Source organism: Aptenodytes patagonicus, chromosome 1 (genome assembly GCF_965638725.1).
Source record: "Aptenodytes patagonicus chromosome 1, bAptPat1.pri.cur, whole genome shotgun sequence".
Lineage (NCBI taxonomy): Eukaryota > Metazoa > Chordata > Aves > Sphenisciformes > Spheniscidae > Aptenodytes > Aptenodytes patagonicus.
In genome coordinates this window covers 227056383-227074439 of record NC_134949.1, presented here as the reverse complement: position 1 = coordinate 227074439, position 18057 = coordinate 227056383, and the positions used below count along the sequence as shown (strand labels likewise).

The 18057-nt window shown below is 51.0% G+C and overlaps 1 protein-coding gene across 1 annotated transcript in view; it reads right to left on the bottom strand.

The window, feature by feature from the left end:
- Window positions 1-11779, bottom strand: part of LOC143161491 (disintegrin and metalloproteinase domain-containing protein 20-like) — a 32899-nt gene extending 21120 nt beyond the window's left edge. The window contains 10 exon segments of the mRNA XM_076340609.1: window positions 3209-3404; window positions 5197-5273; window positions 5760-5838; window positions 5940-6004; window positions 6195-6277; window positions 7558-7655; window positions 8514-8575; window positions 8577-8847; window positions 11618-11689; window positions 11772-11779. Coding sequence (XP_076196724.1) covers window positions 3209-3404; window positions 5197-5273; window positions 5760-5838; window positions 5940-6004; window positions 6195-6277; window positions 7558-7655; window positions 8514-8575; window positions 8577-8847; window positions 11618-11689; window positions 11772-11779 — 1011 coding nt within the window.
- Between the last annotated feature and the right edge of the window lie 6278 nt (window positions 11780-18057).

Sequence of the window (18057 nt, the reverse complement as noted above, 5' to 3'; positions counted from 1 at the left end):
TACTCAAACTAATCCAGAATTTCCCTTAAGTACAAGAACACAGAGCAGTTATGCATTAGAGAAGGATTAATGAGAGTAACGAGTAATCGGGGCGAGAGCAGAGAGATTCTGAGACAGAACACAGTTGTAGGGGGGGTGTTTCTTGGTAGCGGGGGGATTACCTGGCATTGCTCGTCTTAAATCGTCTCCCTACGAGCTGCAGACTTCTGCACGTGCTTGGACCATTTTTTAATCATTAAATTTGGCACCGCAAAGACTGCGTCAAAGGGAGAATTGAGTGGGGTCAACACGAGCTGCCTGCGTCAAGCAGCTCAGTGCTAGAAACCAGGAGGGTAAACTGATAATTGCAGATAAAAACTGGTCCTGAGGTAAAATTGTTCCAGCCGTATGAAAACCACAAAAATAACTTAGTTTTTCTTCATTTTGCCCAGCACACCTGCGTAATACAGCAAATGGGAGCGTGCCCACCGATAGACCCAGCCAGTGAGAGGCACCATGTACTGCGCCTGGGATCCAGCAGCCTCTGGAAATAAGGTTTTTAGTACTTCTTGCTTGTGCCCTTTGCACATTTACCTGTGCGTGGGCAGCTCCGTAGTTACAATCTGCTCTAAGTGCGACGCGCTCAGTCTTGGGCTGGGTAGAGCTCATTGACTTCTACGTTTTGTACATCCAGCACGTTAATTGCTGGTAGCAATTGGTTAAGGGGTAATCTGGGGGGTTCTTCTCCTCCTCCGAGCAGGTATTGCTCATTGGCAGCAATGTCCCATCTCTGAGGGAGTGAGCACACGGTGAGACTGTGAGAGCGTTCGAGGTCTGCAGATTTGTTAAGTAACGAGGAGAAAAAGAAGGTGACCCTACAAAAACCTGGCTGGTTGCTTTGGCATTGGCTGAGGTGGGGGTGAGGAAGGCACGTTAGCGTTTCTCCTGGGTAGTTCCCAGGCGTTTTGGTGGTAGAAGAGAGGAGGAGTTTCTATGTCGCAGAAAGACAACGTTCTGAAGGGTTTGGCTGTTGCAGAAGTATGCATGGCTAAAAAAATGCTGTTGCTTAAGTCATTTTAAGCGTGGGGACTCATGTCTCTCCTCTGTTGAACAAATACCACTTTATTATTATTATTATAAATTATCCTCTTTCCCTGGCAGGTTCTCAGTAAATTCAGTGAAATTATGGCAATTTATAAAACTGTATTTTCACCATGGGAGCTGGTAAGTAATTCTTTCATCGAAATGCTTCATGTTATTATCAGGAGGCAGCATCTCTGAATGTCACTCCTTATTCTGTCACCGAATGCAATCACAGTACGCTGGCATAGGCCAGGCGGTCGCTATAAATAATCCACACTCGTAGGTACAAAAATAACACTTTATCTTGGCTCTTTCAAAAGCAGGAACAGCAATGACAAAAGTCCTCACAAGCTCTAAAAGCATTCACAAATCAAAGCAAATAAACTGTTTTTCTAACCAAGGTGTTTCTGAAAACAACCATATCAGTAATATCCAATATCAAGTGATGTCAGAACAAACTAATTTCCTTTGATAACATGGAAACTGTGTTTCTGAACAGAAGAGAACCAGCAGATGTGTGCATTTTGACATCGCTAAGGTTTTTTTTCCGTGTAATTTAAGCAAACCAGGGTAGTAGCGTTCAGATTTGCTTACTGTAAGGTGACTAATAACTAGAGACAGAGAGAGAGCAGTTGCTGATCTTTATTGCCAAGATGTAGAGATGCATTAAATGAAGTTCCAAGGTAGTCAGACCCAGAGCAGAAACTGTTCAACATCTATCCCACCAGCCTGCGGTTAACACAGCATGCTGGCAGATTTGCGAACAACTCCATCGGAGAAGTACGACGAACCGTCACGAGACTCGAAATTATTCTGCTACTCAATGAGGGGAAAAGAAAGCAAACAAATAGGATGTAGGAGCGGGAGCAGCATCAGTAAGGGCAGGCGACATAACCTCCCCCCTTACTCAGTGCTCACAAGACTTCAGCAAAATGACTGCTGGGGGAGAGGCACCCAGCCACGGCCCCAAAGACTTGCACCTCCGGGTCGCTCTGGAGGTAAGGGAAAGGCAGCACGGACAGGGCGCTGGAAGGTGTGCAGAGGTTTCTCTAGAAAAGGGGAATTGCATCCTCAGAGCATCTATTTCTGACACACTAATAAGGAAGATTCAAGCATTGCAGGAGGTCGCCCAGAGGGGTTGTGCAGTCTCCATCCGTGGAAGTCTTCGAGATCCTACTGGATAAAGCCCTGAGCGACCTGGTTTGACCTCAGAACTGACCCTGCGTGGAGGAGGAGGCTGAACCTGAGACCTCCTGAGGTCCCTTCCAACCTGGGTCATCCTACGATCCTATGAGATGGAGCTCAAGACTGTTGTCAGAGGGGCTGATAGCAGCCACATCGCAGGAGCACATCCCACCCGCCAAGCTGTGTCCTCCCCAGGCTCTTTGGCTGGGCAGCCCTACAAGAAGAGGGTCTGGAGGGAAGAGCTCTGGATGCAGACCCCTGGTCCACGAGTCTACACTTTCCTTTCTGGAGTCAGGTGGTAAAATACTGGGTTGTCGATAGAGTATCTGTAATAGAAAGTCAGTAACGATTGAAATCATTGCTTCTATAGCTTCCGGTCACAGCTTATTTACAAACGTTATCTAACTGTCTTTAAAAATAATTAATAATTTCAGATTTGTTTATTGAAACCTTCAGCTGCTTTTACCTCTGGAGCTGACAGACATGTCAACTCTTCTCTTTATCGCTGTCTTAAAAAAATTCTTGTTTGCTACTTCCACTTTCATTTCAACCACCGTTTTTAAGACCTGAATATTTTTTTCAGGGTTTGTGAGATGAACTGGCAAGCGGGAAGGGATCTCAAGAGAGAGGCAAACCCAGGGCAGGATGATCTGCACCTGACAAAGTGCTACCTAACACTCCTCCAGAAACAAAATGGGGGTCTTCATTTCACAGTGTGATGCTTAGGCGTGGCTGTAGGTATGGTTTCCATACCATGTGAGGGTGCTTTGCTCATCGTCACTATACAGAAATCCTGTTTGCTTCCAGACCTTTCAGATCTTTACAGTGTGAAACCTCTGTCACGCTTTTATGAATGCAACAGGAATTTTCCCTATGGTCAGATCGCTCCCAGCATTTAACGTAACCCATACTTATAGACACGAGTGTGCCACATCGACGGGAGCGGATGGGGAGTCCTTACTTCGGTAACAAGGATTTTACGACTCCCATTCGCAAGTTCTCCGTCTTCGGGCAGGTGGTCCTTGTGCTCTTCGGGCACTTGGCACAGCCACCGTGAGCCGCCTTCCAACGCCCTTCGGTAAATGAGGTGTTGAAACGTCGAGGAGTTCTCCACGGGCTCGATTTCGTACCTCAGCTCTCCAATTTGCAAAACTCCACTGCGAATTTGCAAACAGAGAAGTCAGTAAAAGATGTGAACTAAATGACTTCTTAAATTATTTAGTAAGTACAAAAACAAACAAGGTGCAGGGTGCTCATCATAGCGTGGCTGGAGATGTGGGGCAGCATCTCGCCAACAGGTAGAAGCTCCAGGAGCCACCTCTGGGGTTCAGGGCTATTGGGATCAGCCCATATTTTATGGTTGGGTTTTTTTTTTTGAAAGGGGGGATATGGAAAGATTTAGCTCTTTCATACCACTGCTCCTGGGGGCAGGGATCTCCTGAGAAGATACAAGGAGCTCACCTAAAAGATCTTTTATGGAAAAAAAAGTGTTGTGCCCAAGGTTTAGGATACATAAGACAGCCTTGAGGGAGCCATCAGGCAGCTTTGGGGAAAAGTAAAGAAGCTGCAGATGAATGCTATATATTAAATGAAAGTGAGAAGGCAATAAAAGCTCCGCACTACGGCTCTTCCAAGGAGCATCCGTCTTTAAGTAGACGCTGCAGCTAAATAGGCTGCATCTGCTAATAAGTTCGCATCCTAAAAAAACCTCACTTAATTCAGAGACCTTTTGGGGGGCTCGTTTGAGAAAGAAGGTGCAGGTAGGTCTGCCAAATCTCAATCTCATGCCTGGTCTCATAAGAGAGGCTCAATGGGTCTTAGTTCTGCCAGAGTTTGAGTTATTTAGTCCTAAAATGTTCATAATTACTGGCTTGCGTATCACAATAGGAAAACGTGACCTCATCAAACACTGAGCTGGAAACCCAGAAGGCTTTGCTAAGGCGCTTGTGCTGGTGCATTTGTCGAGAAGATCTTTAATGGGAAAAAAAATCGCCAGTTTCCCCCCCCCGCGAGTCCCCTGCATCCAGGCCGTGAAGGAAGCTAAGACTTGCTGTGGGGAGTCCGACACTGGGGCAGAGCGGGGGCGTTTCTGCCGGATGCTGTAAGTCGTGGACAGCTGCGTGGAAGGCTGGATAACTTCCTTCCACCAAAGCCAGTGAAAATAGTACAAAGTAAAACGAAACTTTTTCAAAGTTAGGACAACCTCTTTAAAAAAAAAAAAAAAAAAAAAAAAGCGGCTCCTGCTCCCCAGGGCTGCTATTTCTGGAGAAGGTGGAAGGTTTGCGTTTGATAACGTTGCAGAGGGATAATGTAAGAAGAGGACTGCTGAGCTATGCACGGTTCATTTAAATGCCCTCTTAAGAGGAGAGGTTGCGCTGGTATTCCTTTTTTGTTTTACTGGTGTTATAAAGTGAGTACGTTCTACAGGAAGGACTTCAAGAGGGACGTTGGTGACCGTGATGGGTCACCACCCATATTTTGGGAAGTCTGATTTGCAGGAGGCTGTTACGCCCGTACAGATACGCTTTCTGTCTCATGTTCAGAGCTTGCGCTATCAGAAATCAGAAATATCCCAGATGCGGAGTGTGCTGGAAGAGGAAAGTTTCTCGAGAAGCGCTTGTTTAGTTTACTGTCTTTTAAAGTAAGTCTTGGAGCTGTCTTGGCATGTCAAACCTGCTACCTGCTTAGAGGCTATATAAAGCACATTCTTTGGCCAAAAATTTCATTAAACCCTGTTTTTCTATGGAATGTCTGCCTTTAAAATCTGTACTGGAGATGCTGTAAAATCTGTAGTGCTAAAAAAAAAATTCTGAGCTATGTTTGAAGATTTGAATTTTAGTGGCGGGATGCACGCAGGAGTGAGGGCACCTGCTTTGAAAAGGGAGTTAAATGCCCAGCCCGGTTAATTTGATACTGAACCCCTCGTCCTCCCCCTGGGAAGAGCCCTACCTGAACCCGAAGCACGTGCTGAGGGAGACGGTGGATCCCGGGGAGCCTTCCACAAACCCCTCGTAGTAGCAGTCGTCCTGCAGGGTGCAAACGTGGCTTCAGGCTGCGGGAAAAGCTCCCATGCCCAGGTCAAAAAAACCCCCGGCATCGGTAAAGGGACACGTAAAACCTCCCCAAATCCGCCCTTCACCACTTTGGAAGGGGTGTTTCGCGTGCAAAAAAAGCGAAGGCATAAAAGGTAGGCAGGGAAAAAGCAGGATCCTGAGAGCTCATCAGTGGATAATGATGAGTTTTCGGGGGGTCTTTTTTTGATTTCTCAATTTTTCTTTTGATGGAGTAAAATTATTTTAAAAACTTTAAAAATTTGAGAGGGAAATTAAGTGTGCTGATCAATCTGACATTGTTTTTCCAGTTTTTATCAGTCTCTATACAATTTCCTTCCTGTTTTTAAACCAACGGTGTAAAAATAACGGATTTTTTTAGAAACAGAAAGCCATCCCTTGCTCACATCCACTGGTGTAGTTCTGGCTGTCGATGCATCCTTGACAGACGTCTAAACTTACCTGAATATATGGAAACTCGGCTATCAGGTGTCCCTCCGGACTGTACGTGAAAACTGGGATGTCCTTGGCTATCAAATTTCTGAAAAGCAAAGCAGAAATCCTCGGTGCGGGTTAATTAATTCCCCGAAATGGCCCTGTGCGAAAAAGAGCAGAGGAAGGAAAACTGGGGAAGAGCCTTACTTTGCCCGCGTCAGATGGACGATGTGGTGGTTTCCTTCTGCCCTTATTAAATAGGACATGTCCCCCTGGAACGGCCGAGGCACTGATTAATTTCGGAAATTAATCCAACGGTGGAAACACTGTTTACAGGCTGATTTTTGGCTGATTTTTGGCAGCCTCCTCACCCCGCTCTCCCTTCGGCACCCGCCCGCGGCCCCTGGCAGAGGCAGGGTCCGACCTGTGTTTTTAAAAAACGTTTCCTAAAAAGCAAATGACCTCTGTGAAGGTCCCGTCCTTTGCCTCCAGCCGCCTGGGCACCGTTACTTCGGAGTAGACGATCCTCGATGCTTCAATAAAACCTGAAAGAGATTCTGCGTTTAGGGGAAAAGGGCATTAATCACACCAGGCAACGAAGGATTCCCCACCCCTGCAGTGCAGAAGGAGGATTTTAAGTGGAAGTTTGAAAAATTTGGTATGTTTAAATTTTGCAAGTCCATCTGTCTTCAGTGAGAGGCATAAAGGAGGTGGTTGAGCAGCGCTCTGCCGTTCTGGCTTCTAGTGAAGCTTAGGATACAAGAAACGCCAGGGAACGTTTTTCAAAAAGGGGAAAAATGAGATGACTTCTGTAATTACAAGATGCTGAGCCCATCCCGTGTCCCCCTGCTCGTGTCCCCAGCCCACCTTCCCCAGCAGCCCACGTCCCTCCCTGCTTGTCCCCATCCCGCGTCCCCCTGCTCGTGTCCCCAGCCCACCTTCCCCAGCAGCCCACGTCCCTCCCTGCTTGTCCCCATCCCGCGTCCCCCTGCTCGTGTCCCCAGCCCACCTTCCCCAGCCCACGTCCCTCCCTGCTTGTCCCCATCCCGCGTCCCCCTGCTCGTGTCCCCAGCCCACCTTCCCCAGCCCACGTCCCTCCCTGCTTGTCCCCATCCCGCGTCCCCCTGCTCGTGTCCCCAGCCCACCTTCCCCAGCCCACGTCCCTCCCTGCTTGTCCCCATCCCGCGTCCCCCTGCTCGTGTCCCCAGCCCACCTTCCCCAGCCCACGTCCCTCCCTGCTTGTCCCTGCTTCTCCTCATCCCGCGTCCCCCTGCTCGTGTCCCCAGCCCACCTTCCCCAGCCCACGTCCCTCCCTGCTTGTCCCCATCCCGCGTCCCCCTGCTCGTGTCCCCAGCCCACCTTCCCCAGCAGCCCACGTCCCTCCCTGCTTGTCCCCATCCCGCGTCCCCCTGCTCGTGTCCCCAGCCCACCTTCCCCACCCTCCACCCATATGCCCCAGGCTGTGTCCCCCAGCCCGTGTCCCCCACCCTGCCTTCCCCCGACTAAGGTCCCCAAGCCCATGTCCCCCAGCCCACGTCCCCGGCCTGCGTCCCCCAGCCCACGTCCCTCTACCTGTTGTCCCCCGTGTCCCTCCACACGTGTCCCCATGCCCGCATCCCCCAGCGCACGTCCTCCCATGCGTGTCCCCCACTCATATCCCCCCGTGCACGCCCCCCATCCCGTCTCACCCCATGCATGCCTTCCACATCCCCCCTTGCCCGCTTCCCATCCCACCCCCCTCCACCCACATCCCCCCGTGCCCCTCCACCCTGCCCTTTGGGGAAGCCCCAGCCCTGCTCCATCCTCCCCTCTCCCTGCCCCTCACCTGGGCAGAGGAGCAGGATCACTGCCGTGACCCACACGCCCCTTGGGGGTGGGCAGCGCCCCGTCCCCATCCCTGTGCCCCTCCAGGCCAGGCCAGCCCTGTGGGGACACTCCATCAGCGCAGCCCCCACCCCAACCTCCCCTGCCCTCAGCCCACCCCTCCAGTTGCCCCGTGCCTGCGCCACCGCGGGGGTGGGGGAGTGGGGGGGGTTGTCACCCTGTTTCCATCCCCACCACCTTGCTTGGCTGTAGCCCCATCCCACCCTTCCCAACAGCCGCCCGGCCCCACTCCCCAACTCCCTCGGCCCCTTGTTGGTCCCCACCAACTGCCCCCAGACCCTCCAGCCCCGAGCTGCGCCCAAGCCCCTGCGCTTGCCCTCATCCAGCTCCACTCCTGCGCCGCCAACTGGCGCTGGGGGCCTCCATGTCCTGTCCCCACCTGGACCCGTCCTGCCCCCACCCCAACCCCTCACCCTGCTGCCACCCAGCCCTGCCCTGCCACCTTCCAACTGCCACCCGGGCTCCATCTGCCACCTCCCACCATCCCAAGACCCTTCTACCTGCTTTCCCTCCCCTCCCTTAGTCTCTCCTTCCCTCCCTTCCCCTTCCTCCTCCAACTGCCACCCATCTCATGCCACCCCACCCCACCCCACCCCATCCTTCCTCCAACTGCCACCCATCCTTTCCCATCCCATCCCATCTAAGCCTGTCCCTATGCCATGCCATGCCATGCCATGCCATGCCATGCCATCCCCATGCCATGCCATCCCCATCCCATCCCCATCCCTCCTCCAACTGCCACCTGGGCCTGTTCCGCCACCTTCCAGCCCCCCCAATCCCACTTCCAACTGCCGCCGTCCCTCCTCCACCTGCGACCCATTCTGTCCCGCCCTGTCCTGTCCCACCTCCACCTGCCACCTGGGCCCTCTCCTCTGTCCTCCCACTGGCATCCAGCACCCCCTGCCCCTCAGCCTGTGCCTTTCCCAGCACCACAAAACTGAATTCCAGAAATCAGGGGTCCGTTAATGCTGAAACTGTCGTTCTTCTCATCGGAGCATTTAAACGGAAAATGCTGCATCACACGTGCTTGCCGTCTCTCCTTCCCCCCAGGGGCACGGCGCTGGGCAAGGGGGTCACGACCAAGCTCAGCCCATCTCCTGCCCGTGGCACGAGGCTCTTCTCCTGGACGTGCCACCCGGGCACGGTGTGGCTTCCCCTGGGATGGAGGCTCCCAGCTACCTGGGTCGCCTGTGACTCCTCAGCTGAGGCCTGGCGGGTCCTTAAAGAAATGCTGCGGAGGGCACGGATGCAAAGCAGAGGAAAACGTACTGAAGTGTAGAGGGAAGGCAAAAAATGCAGGGAGAGATCAGCCCTTTGGGAGCCCTTAGTGATCCCCAGCAGAGGAGACAAAGCACGACGAACACGGCGTGAGACCGCAGGAGCAAAATTGGAGCAACACGCGAAGGGTCAGAGCCAGCCCGGGCTGGAGCAAAGCTTCTGCGGGTGTGTATGTGGCGGGAGAAACACCAAATAATCCATTTTGAGGTGGATGAGGAGATAAAGTCGTTGGGTGCAGTACCTGAGGATTCAGGACACTGTGTGGGATAATGATGCTTTTGCTTTTGCTCTGTTTGCTTCCCAGTGTTCGTGATTATTTGCTCCATTTCGGGGGCAGCCGATGGTGCTGAGTTGCTGTTTTCAGAGAGCTGCCGTGGTTGTCTTCGTGCCCTTTCCCAAGTGGTGACACCTAATTTCCAACTCGTTAGTGCATGTTGTCAGTTTGTCTTTCTCCACGTGCATTACCCTGCGTTCGTCAACGCCAACACGCGGCTGCCCCGTCACCCAGCGATCCAGGATCGCGGCATTTCTCTGCAGCGCTTCCCAAACCACGTTTACCTCCCTTCGTAATTTGTGGGGGGGGAAACTTTGCCGCTTTTCTGCTTGCTCCTCTTCCCTCTCTCTTGCAAAAGCATAACAAAGTACGTGGGACTCAAACCAGTCCCCGGCTGTCTCCCCTTTAATTTCTACCCTTGTGAACATCATCTCTGTTAACCAGGTATTTATTTACAGGAGACGTTTTCTTTTAACCTGTGGTAGCTTTGTTCCTTTTTCGGATTTTTTGGGAGGGTGTCCTGGTTTCGGCAGGGATAGAGTTAATTTCCTTCCTAGTAGCTGGTACAGTGTTTTGGATTTAGGGTGAGAACAATGTTGGTAACACACCGATGTTTTAGTTGTGGCTAAGCAGTGCTTACACTAGTTGAGGACTTTTCAGCTTCCCCTGCTCTACCGACTGAGCAGGCTGGAGGGGCACAAGAAGCTGGGAGGGGGCACAGCCAGGACAGCTGACCCCAACTGGCCAGAGGGACATTCCATACCATGGGACGTCACGCTCAGTACAGAAACTGGGGAAAGCTGGCCGGGGGGGGGGGCCGCTGCTCGGGGACTGGCTGGGCATCGGTCGGCAGGTGGTGAGCAACTGTACTGTGCATCACTTGCTTTGTGTATTATTATTATTATTATTATTATTATTATTATTATTATTATCATCATATTATTATTATTATTATAATTTTATTTCAATTATTAAACTGTTTTTATCTCAACCCACGAGTTTTTCTCACTTGTGCTCTTCCAATTCTCTCCCCCATCCCACCGGGTGGGGGGGGAGTGAGCGAGCGGCTGCGTGGTGCTCAGTTGCCGACTGAGGTTAAACCACGACAGAGGGTAAGAGACAGAAAGTAATGACTATTCAAGCATAAAGGAGGAGGAACCATGTACAGAGACTGCTGGAGGGGATGGAGTAACATTGACAGGCTTCTGTAGGTCTTCAAGATAGAAATGCTAGATAATTTGCAAAACATAACAACCAAACATAGGTAAGCTTAAATTAAGCAAAACAGAGATGTCAGGGGAAGAATCAAAGGAAAAGGCTGATGTGAGAAGCTGCAGCAGCGGTGACTCTTCCCAGGGTGAGAACACACAGGTGAGGGTAGCCAGGAGGCGTGAAGTAGGGTTGAAGTTAGATCTCATCCACCGGGGAAAGGATGATAAGTTGGGCACAATAATATTGCAGCTTTGTGCATGCGATGAGGTAAGAAAGCGTCGTTGCCCCAAGGCACTGAGCTCATGCCGAGTTTCCCTGGGTGGGGGCAGAAGCCCCCAGCTTCCCCGCAAAATAAAACCTTGCGCTGCTCATCTCCGAGTGATTCTTAACATCTTAAAGGTAGAAAATAGCCAGCAAAGCGGAAAAATCCTCTGGGGATGTGCTGCTCCTGCCTTGCTCCAGCCCAGCAGCGGAGCTGCCGCTGCCAGCAAGAGGCAGGAGGGTCCCGTTCCCCCGTTGCTGATGTTGCTAGAAAAGCGGTGATGTTTGGTCGTTGCTTTGCGCCATCCCTCCTGCTGCCTGGGCTTGCAGGGGACGCGGCTGGCTGAGCCCTGGCCGGCCCGCCCCAGTGCACTGCAGGGGCTGGAGAGGGCTGGCAGGAGGGAAGGAGGCACAAGAGGCGGTGGGGAACTGGCGAGGATGGGAAAGCTGGGTGCCCCGTCTCAGTTGCTCGAATCCCTCTTGGGTACGGACATCCGTAGACTCCCATCCAAACCAGAAGCAGACTGATGCATGCGATGTGGACCTTTCCTGGCTGTCCTCTGCGCCGCAGGAGGAGCCAGACCAGCAGTTTCCAGTTTGCTCGAATGACCCACAGTCGGCAAAGCCAATGGTTTGCATGCCAAGGGCTTCAGCGCTTTCCCTAGATGTTCTTTTAAATTCACCTTCCTCCTCCTTCCCTAGCAATGAAGTTGATAAACGTTAGCGAGTATAATTTATATATGTTGGGCAGCTACTCCTAAACCCATAAATGATACTGTGCATAAGAAACATGTTTCACCGAAGAGAGTGTCCTTGCATTTCTACCTCTCCAGCCTGTGACCGAAGGGAATATTGCGTTTTAGGCCATAAAGCAGATTACAAAGCCAAACCAGCACGAGCGCATCTATCAAGCAGAGGAACGACACCACCGACACATTTGAAATTCACCCACGCACAAAGAACCATGGAGACTTACCAGATTCGGGTTTGACCAGAAAACCCTTCTTCCATGTATCTGTGCGCACACGTTGGGAAGACCAGAAGCTTCCTGGAGGCAAACAGATAAAATAACTGTTATGGACAGCAAATCCAAGGGCTGAGGAGCGCACAAAGTAGCACAAAGGCAGTACAAGCCCATATCTCGCTCACAAAGCTCGACCCCCCCCCCAAGGAATTAGGATTCACATAGTTTTGCGGAGCAGTAATTCCCTGGCATGGACACTGGCATGCAGTGGGATTGCAACCGCACCAAGTATCTCCCCCAGCAGCTACAGAATCGCAGAATCACGGACTGGTTGAAGTGGGAAGGGATCTCCGGAGGTCTTCTCGTCCAACCCCCTGCTCAAGCAGGGCCACCTAGAGCCACATGCCTAGGACTGTGTCAAGATGTCTCTTGAATATCTCCAAGGACGGAGACTCCACAACCTCCCTGGACCACCTGTGCCAGTGCTCGGGCACCCTCACGGTGAAAAGTGTTGCCTGATGTTCAGAGGGACCCTCCCGTGTTTCAGTTTGTGCCCGTGACCTCTGGTCCTGGCACTGGGCACCACCGGGAAGAGCCTGGCTCTGTCCCCTTGGCACCCTCCCTGCAGGTATTTATAGACACTGATGAGATCCCCCTGAGCTTTCTCTTCTCCAGGCTGAGCAGTCCCAGCTCTCTCTGCCTTTCCTCATAGCAGAGATGCTCCAGTCCCTTCAGCATCTTCATGGCCCTTCTCTGGGCTCTCCCCAGTATGTCCACGTCTCTCGTACTGGGGAGCCCAGCACTGGACCCAGCACTCCAGCTGTGGCCTCACCAGTGCTGAGCAGAGGGGAAGGATCACCTCCCTTGACCTGCTGGCAACACTTTTGTCTAATGCAGCCCAGGACACCATTCACCTTCTTTAGAATCATAGAATCATTAAGGTTGGAAAAGACCTCTAAGATCATCGAGTCCAACCGTCGACCCAACACCACCACCCACTAAACCATGTCCCTCAGCGCCTCATCTACTCGTCTTTTAAATACCTCCAGGGATGGGGACTCCACCACTTCCCTGGGCAGCCTGTCCCAATGTTTAACCACTCTTTCAGTACAGAAATTTTTCCTCACATCCAATCTAAACCTCCCCTGTTGCAACTTGAGGCCGTTTCCTCTCATCCTATTCTTTGCTGCAAGGGCGGAAGGATGCTACTGCTTTTTCTCGTCTTGAAGACTTGTAGAAAGATGTGTGGGGCCAAACAGGATCCTTGCAATGACCTCCCCGAGCCCCGTCCTTTCCAACAGCAAGAGCTGGAGGATTTGGTTCATGGTGAGACGCTGCACATCTGCCTCTCCTTCTCCCTCCCCTTGGGGTGTGCAGGGCTCAGCTCACCCCCAGTGCAAGGAACAAGCCTCACATGGGAAAAGCATCTTCCAGGGCATGGTGTCTCCCCTGCTCCCACCAGCATGGTGCAGAGGGACCAAGGAGAAGGCTCCCAGCAGCAGGAGCGGGGAGGAGGATCTCTCTTGATCCCTCCTTGCCTGGTCGGGTGAAAGAGGAGCCATCTCATCTCAGACACAGCAACGTCCCTGCTCTGAAAGGGCAGGTCACCAACCTAGGACATGGGAAAGGAGACAACTCGAAGCAGAGGCGTGCAGGGAAGACCAAGGGTTTCACGACCACTGGCAGACTCTGAAAGACACCTGGCCCCTGGTGGGGTTTGCAGCTGTGCAGATTTCCGAGGAAGAAATGGTGAAGAAAGCCGTTAAGCAGGGAAGCTGCAGTAGAGCGTGACTTGGGAGTGGCTTCCCAGCTGTTCCCCAGCCTCCCTGGGGTTCGGGCCATAAGGCTTTTCTTCTTCTGTGTACAAAAAAAACCTTCCCCCTCCCCCCCCGACTATTTTCAGACTGTCCCAGCATGATAAATACACAGCAAATGTCATGTAGATCTCCGGCAGTGAAGGGATGCAGTCGAAAGCAGAAAAATCTATCCAAAAAGCAGAGGGGAAAAAACAGATTATCCTTGTTACCAAGTGCCGCGTCGCTGGTGCAGACTATGAAAAATGGTGTTAAACCACCAAGGAAACGATGAGTTCGTCCTCCAGATTCAGGGACTTCTGCCACGACGTGTCTCAGTGGAAAAGCGGCGTGACTGGGGGTCTGCCTGCAGGGACACCCACTTCTCAACCTGCGGTTTTACTTGTATTAAAAACAATTAACCAGAATGTGTATCGCTCTGCTGCGGATGTTGTGACATTTCCAACCCAGATTTCCCTGGCTCTTAAATCTATAAACAGCCCTGGAAGCCTCACGGCTTTGCATTTCCCTGCTGTGATGCTGCAGCAAGATCCCTTGTGAGCTGACCAGAACTCATCTGCTTTAAGGAGAGACGAAGTGTCCTGCCCAGTCACCCTGGTGATTGCAAACATTTCCAGGTGCAGACCGTCCCGCATGGAGAAATACAAGAGGCAAGATGACTTACCCCTGAATATGTCTCTTTTATTTCCTTGTTGGCTATGGAGGAGCTCAGCTGGAGAGCTTGGCCCCGATGGATGAGAAGGGCGGGACATCAGCTGGGGGGGGGACACGGGGTGCTGCTTGCGGCGCTCAGGGGTTTCTTTGGAGGCTTTTGAGTGACCCCAGTGAGCACTGTGCTTTTGGCGGGGGGGGGAAGGAGGTGCGGGGGGGTACCCTTGGGTGCCTTCCCTGTGGAGCACTGTGGTAGGCGAGGCAAGCTTTCACTTGACGCCATGTAAAAACGAAGAAAACAAACCAAAAAGCAATGAAAGCAAATGTATTTTGAAGTTCTTGTGTTCGATGGTGAGCATGAAGGAACCACGGAAAAAGAATATCTGCTTTTACAAGAACTTTATGTAGAAGAATTCTGATTGCAAAATAGATTACATAAACTCTTATATCATTTTAAGCTATTATTATGATGGCACTTGAAACAATCCGGGCTCTGCTTCGCATCCATGTGTACGTAATTTGCACAACATAGAAGCTCATGACCCACTCGGGAAGGGCATCTCAGGCATGAAGCAGCAGCAGCAAGTCAAGGGGGAGAGGGCTCTCGCGATGGAGGGGGAGACCATCAGATTAATGTGGGCACTGATAAGCTCCTTGGGGTGCGTATATTTTTATATGGATGCAAAACCGCACATGATTTGATTTTCTGATATTCTTTCATTTTGAAATGAGAAAAAAAAATCAAATCATGGTTTTCCTGCAAGGTTTCGGTTGAGAAAGGAGAGCAGTCTGAGCTGCTGGGATGTGGAGGGGCTGGAGAAGGGGGGCTGACATCCCCAAAGGCGAGGTGGAGAGCACTGGAGTAATTTAAGGACAATAATGAGTATTAGGTGAGAAAATTTGCAGCTTGGATGGAGAGTAAAGTACTTGGCAGTGTTGTTCTGGCTGACATACAAATTGGGTGTGGGAAGGATTCGGGGGCTCATATTCATAAACAGGCTGCCTCTCACGGCTCAGAAATACCCAGCTACATCTGGAAAACTGGTGCTCAGAGTCTGCAGGTTCTTCTGCTCGATGTAATTCTTATTTACTTTTTGTTTCATATGAAAATGAGATGAGGTTTTGGAGCAGAAAATGCATTATGTGACTACAATGTCTTGTAAAAGGCAGCTGCATGACCCTCTAGATATTAGTATAATGCTATTGCTGCAGGTAACAAATAATATTAGCTGGAAATGGTTTCTAGCTGTTAGGCAAAATGATTATGTTGTCAAATGTGATGAATGAGGGAAATGGGGAAGGCTTTAGCATCCTATCTTGGTAGTTATTTTCTGTAATGTTATTCTGAATGCTGGTTGCAAGCCTCTCTGCCCTGCCTGCTCTGATCTTGCCCTTGAATGCAGATGTTAAGAGCCAGCCGAGGTCATTGCTTCCCTCTTGAGCAGCCAACAGCATCAGGCTCTACCCAGGCAAAAAAGTCCAGTTCCTCAAAGTAAATGAACAGCTCACATCGTACGAGGGGAAAACTCCGTTTAAAAACGATGTAAAATCCTTTGGGTGGATTTCCTTCTTTTCTATAGTCGTGCTGGCAGTGAGGTGCGGCACTGGGGCTCTTCCCTTTGTTGCAGGCTTTGCTTCTTCTCGGGAGGTCCTAGAAAGGTCCCCTCCTCCTCGAGGCTAAGTCCCAGCAATACCGCAACGTGCAAGGGGGGACAGAAGTCCCAGTAATGGCTTTATCGTAATAATTTCCAGAGGTAAAGGTGCGTGTGCTGGAATGGTGCCTCCTGGGTGCAGCTCCTGTAGACGGCTCCTTTGGACATGAGGAAAAATTTCTGTACTGAAAGAGTGGTTAAACACTGGGACAGGCTGCCCAGGGAAGTGGTGGAGTCCCCATCCCTGGAGGTATTTAAAAGACGTGTAGATGAGGCGCTGAGGGACATGGTTTAGTGGGCATGGTGGTGTTGGGTCGACGGTTGGACTCGATGATCTTAGAGGTCTTTTCCAACCTCAGTGATTCTATGATTCTGTGATTCTGTGAAGAACACAGAGGGGACACCTGCAGCTTGGGGGAGGTTTATTCCCTTATAATGAAACAAACTTTTAAGAAGCGACAGGTGATGTTCATTTTTTGTTCATTTCTTGGGCTTTTTCACCCCAGTTTGCCCATGGGTGTTGGAAGGGGAGGAGCGGTGCTGCTGGTGGGTCTCAGCATCTCACCCCTGTGGCTGCAGTGGCTGATTTCCCACTGCGGTTTGTGGTTACGAGCCGTCACCCAAGCCCACCATGGGATTTTTACGGCAGCTGGTAACATCCTACCCGCTGGCGCTGGGGGAAACCCAAACGCGTCCTTTCTCCATGGCTTAATTTTTCTTTTCCTGATGACTAGCCGAGGGGAGAGCACAGCACTCCCCATTTCCTCGTAGACCATGCTCCCTCTTCCTCCGGATTGCAATGAATTTTTAATCCCTTTCCAGCATCCCGCCCCAGGGCTTTGGGAGGAGTTTCCAAGCTGTGGGTGAAAAAGGCGTGCAAGCCCTGATGGGTTGGGGGATACCCCTCTGGGCTAAGCACCTCCGCGATGCCGGGCCCTGCACAGCTCCCTGCTCGACGTGCTGGCTGCTTCCCGTCCTTGGGGCACTTGGAAAAATCCACGCAATCAGAACAGTAGCTAAGATTCGTATATTTAGGGCTTTTTTTTTCAAGAACACTTGTCTCTGCAAAATGACTTGTTGAGAGGAGTAAAACAATCCTATATATATCAGGGGGGGAATGCTGGAAGCATTAGGTAGTGGTAATCTCTGTTTGATGATGGCGCAGCCAATACAGGATTATTATATCGAGTTTTTATGACTATCCTTCAAGAAGAACGTTAAAACATAAAGAGGGTTGTGAGAAAAATCATGGGAACAGTTAGAAGTTTGGAAAATGTGTATTACAGTGAGAGCCTCTGGGCACCCATTTCATAAAGAAGAGTTTGACCATCTCGTATGTGAATTTACGTGGACAACAGGGATCTGGTGTCAGACAGAAAATGAAACGAGATCTTATGGCTGGAAATGAGTAACATCGAAGTGGAAATAAGGCTTCAGTTTTTAACTGTGCGAGTAATAAAAAGAACATTTTACTGGTCATTATGAACAGTTCTTTGCTGCTAAACACTTTGTTAGGAGAGGATTTCAACTGAAAGCTCTCCTCTGGTCCAACTAGAAGCGATGGAGCTTCGTGCTGCGAGGAGACGTCAGCTCTCCTGGACCCAAAGGCCACAGTCTGCGCAAACTGGGATGAAGGGAAAATTATTTTTAATGATCCATGGCGCCCACTCTCTCACACAGTCTAATCCTGGAAGTCCCGAAAGCTCATTAGAGACCTCCTGGTCCCACGAAATCTCTTCAGGCACCTGAACTTGGTGTGCTTGTTCGTGTGTCTGCAAGATCCCTGGTGGAAACCTCTTTCTTAACATGTGTGCAGCTCTCCTCTCTTGCGAACAGGGGATCAGTGCTGAGTTTTCAGGGTGCGTCCCTGTTCTGTTGGGGGAATCTCTGTGCTCCACCTCCCGGCAGCCTTTCCACTTCGGCGGGATGCGTGCAAACGAAGGCTGAAGACACGCAGAGGAACCACAACGGCTGGAAGGTCACTCGCATCTGAGAAGAAGACCTACTACTATTTTTGCCAGGATTTACTTCATTACTGCAGCTCTCACATGTATGTGTATGTGTATGTGTATGCCCATGTCTGCGTGCCCACGTGCTAACGAACACACGGGCATCTTTTGTTCCCTGTACGAATCCCGTGGTGCCTCCTCATTTGGAGCAAGAGCCTATGCCTGAGCGTGGTGGCCACTGTCAGGCAACCGAGATGATGCCACGCAAATGCCTCCGGTGTCTTACGCACAAGCTTTCAGCTCCTGCTCACACACTCGTGATAGAGAAGACGCTCTGCACGTTAGGGACTCAATGTAGTGGGAAACACTAAATGTTTAAAAAACAT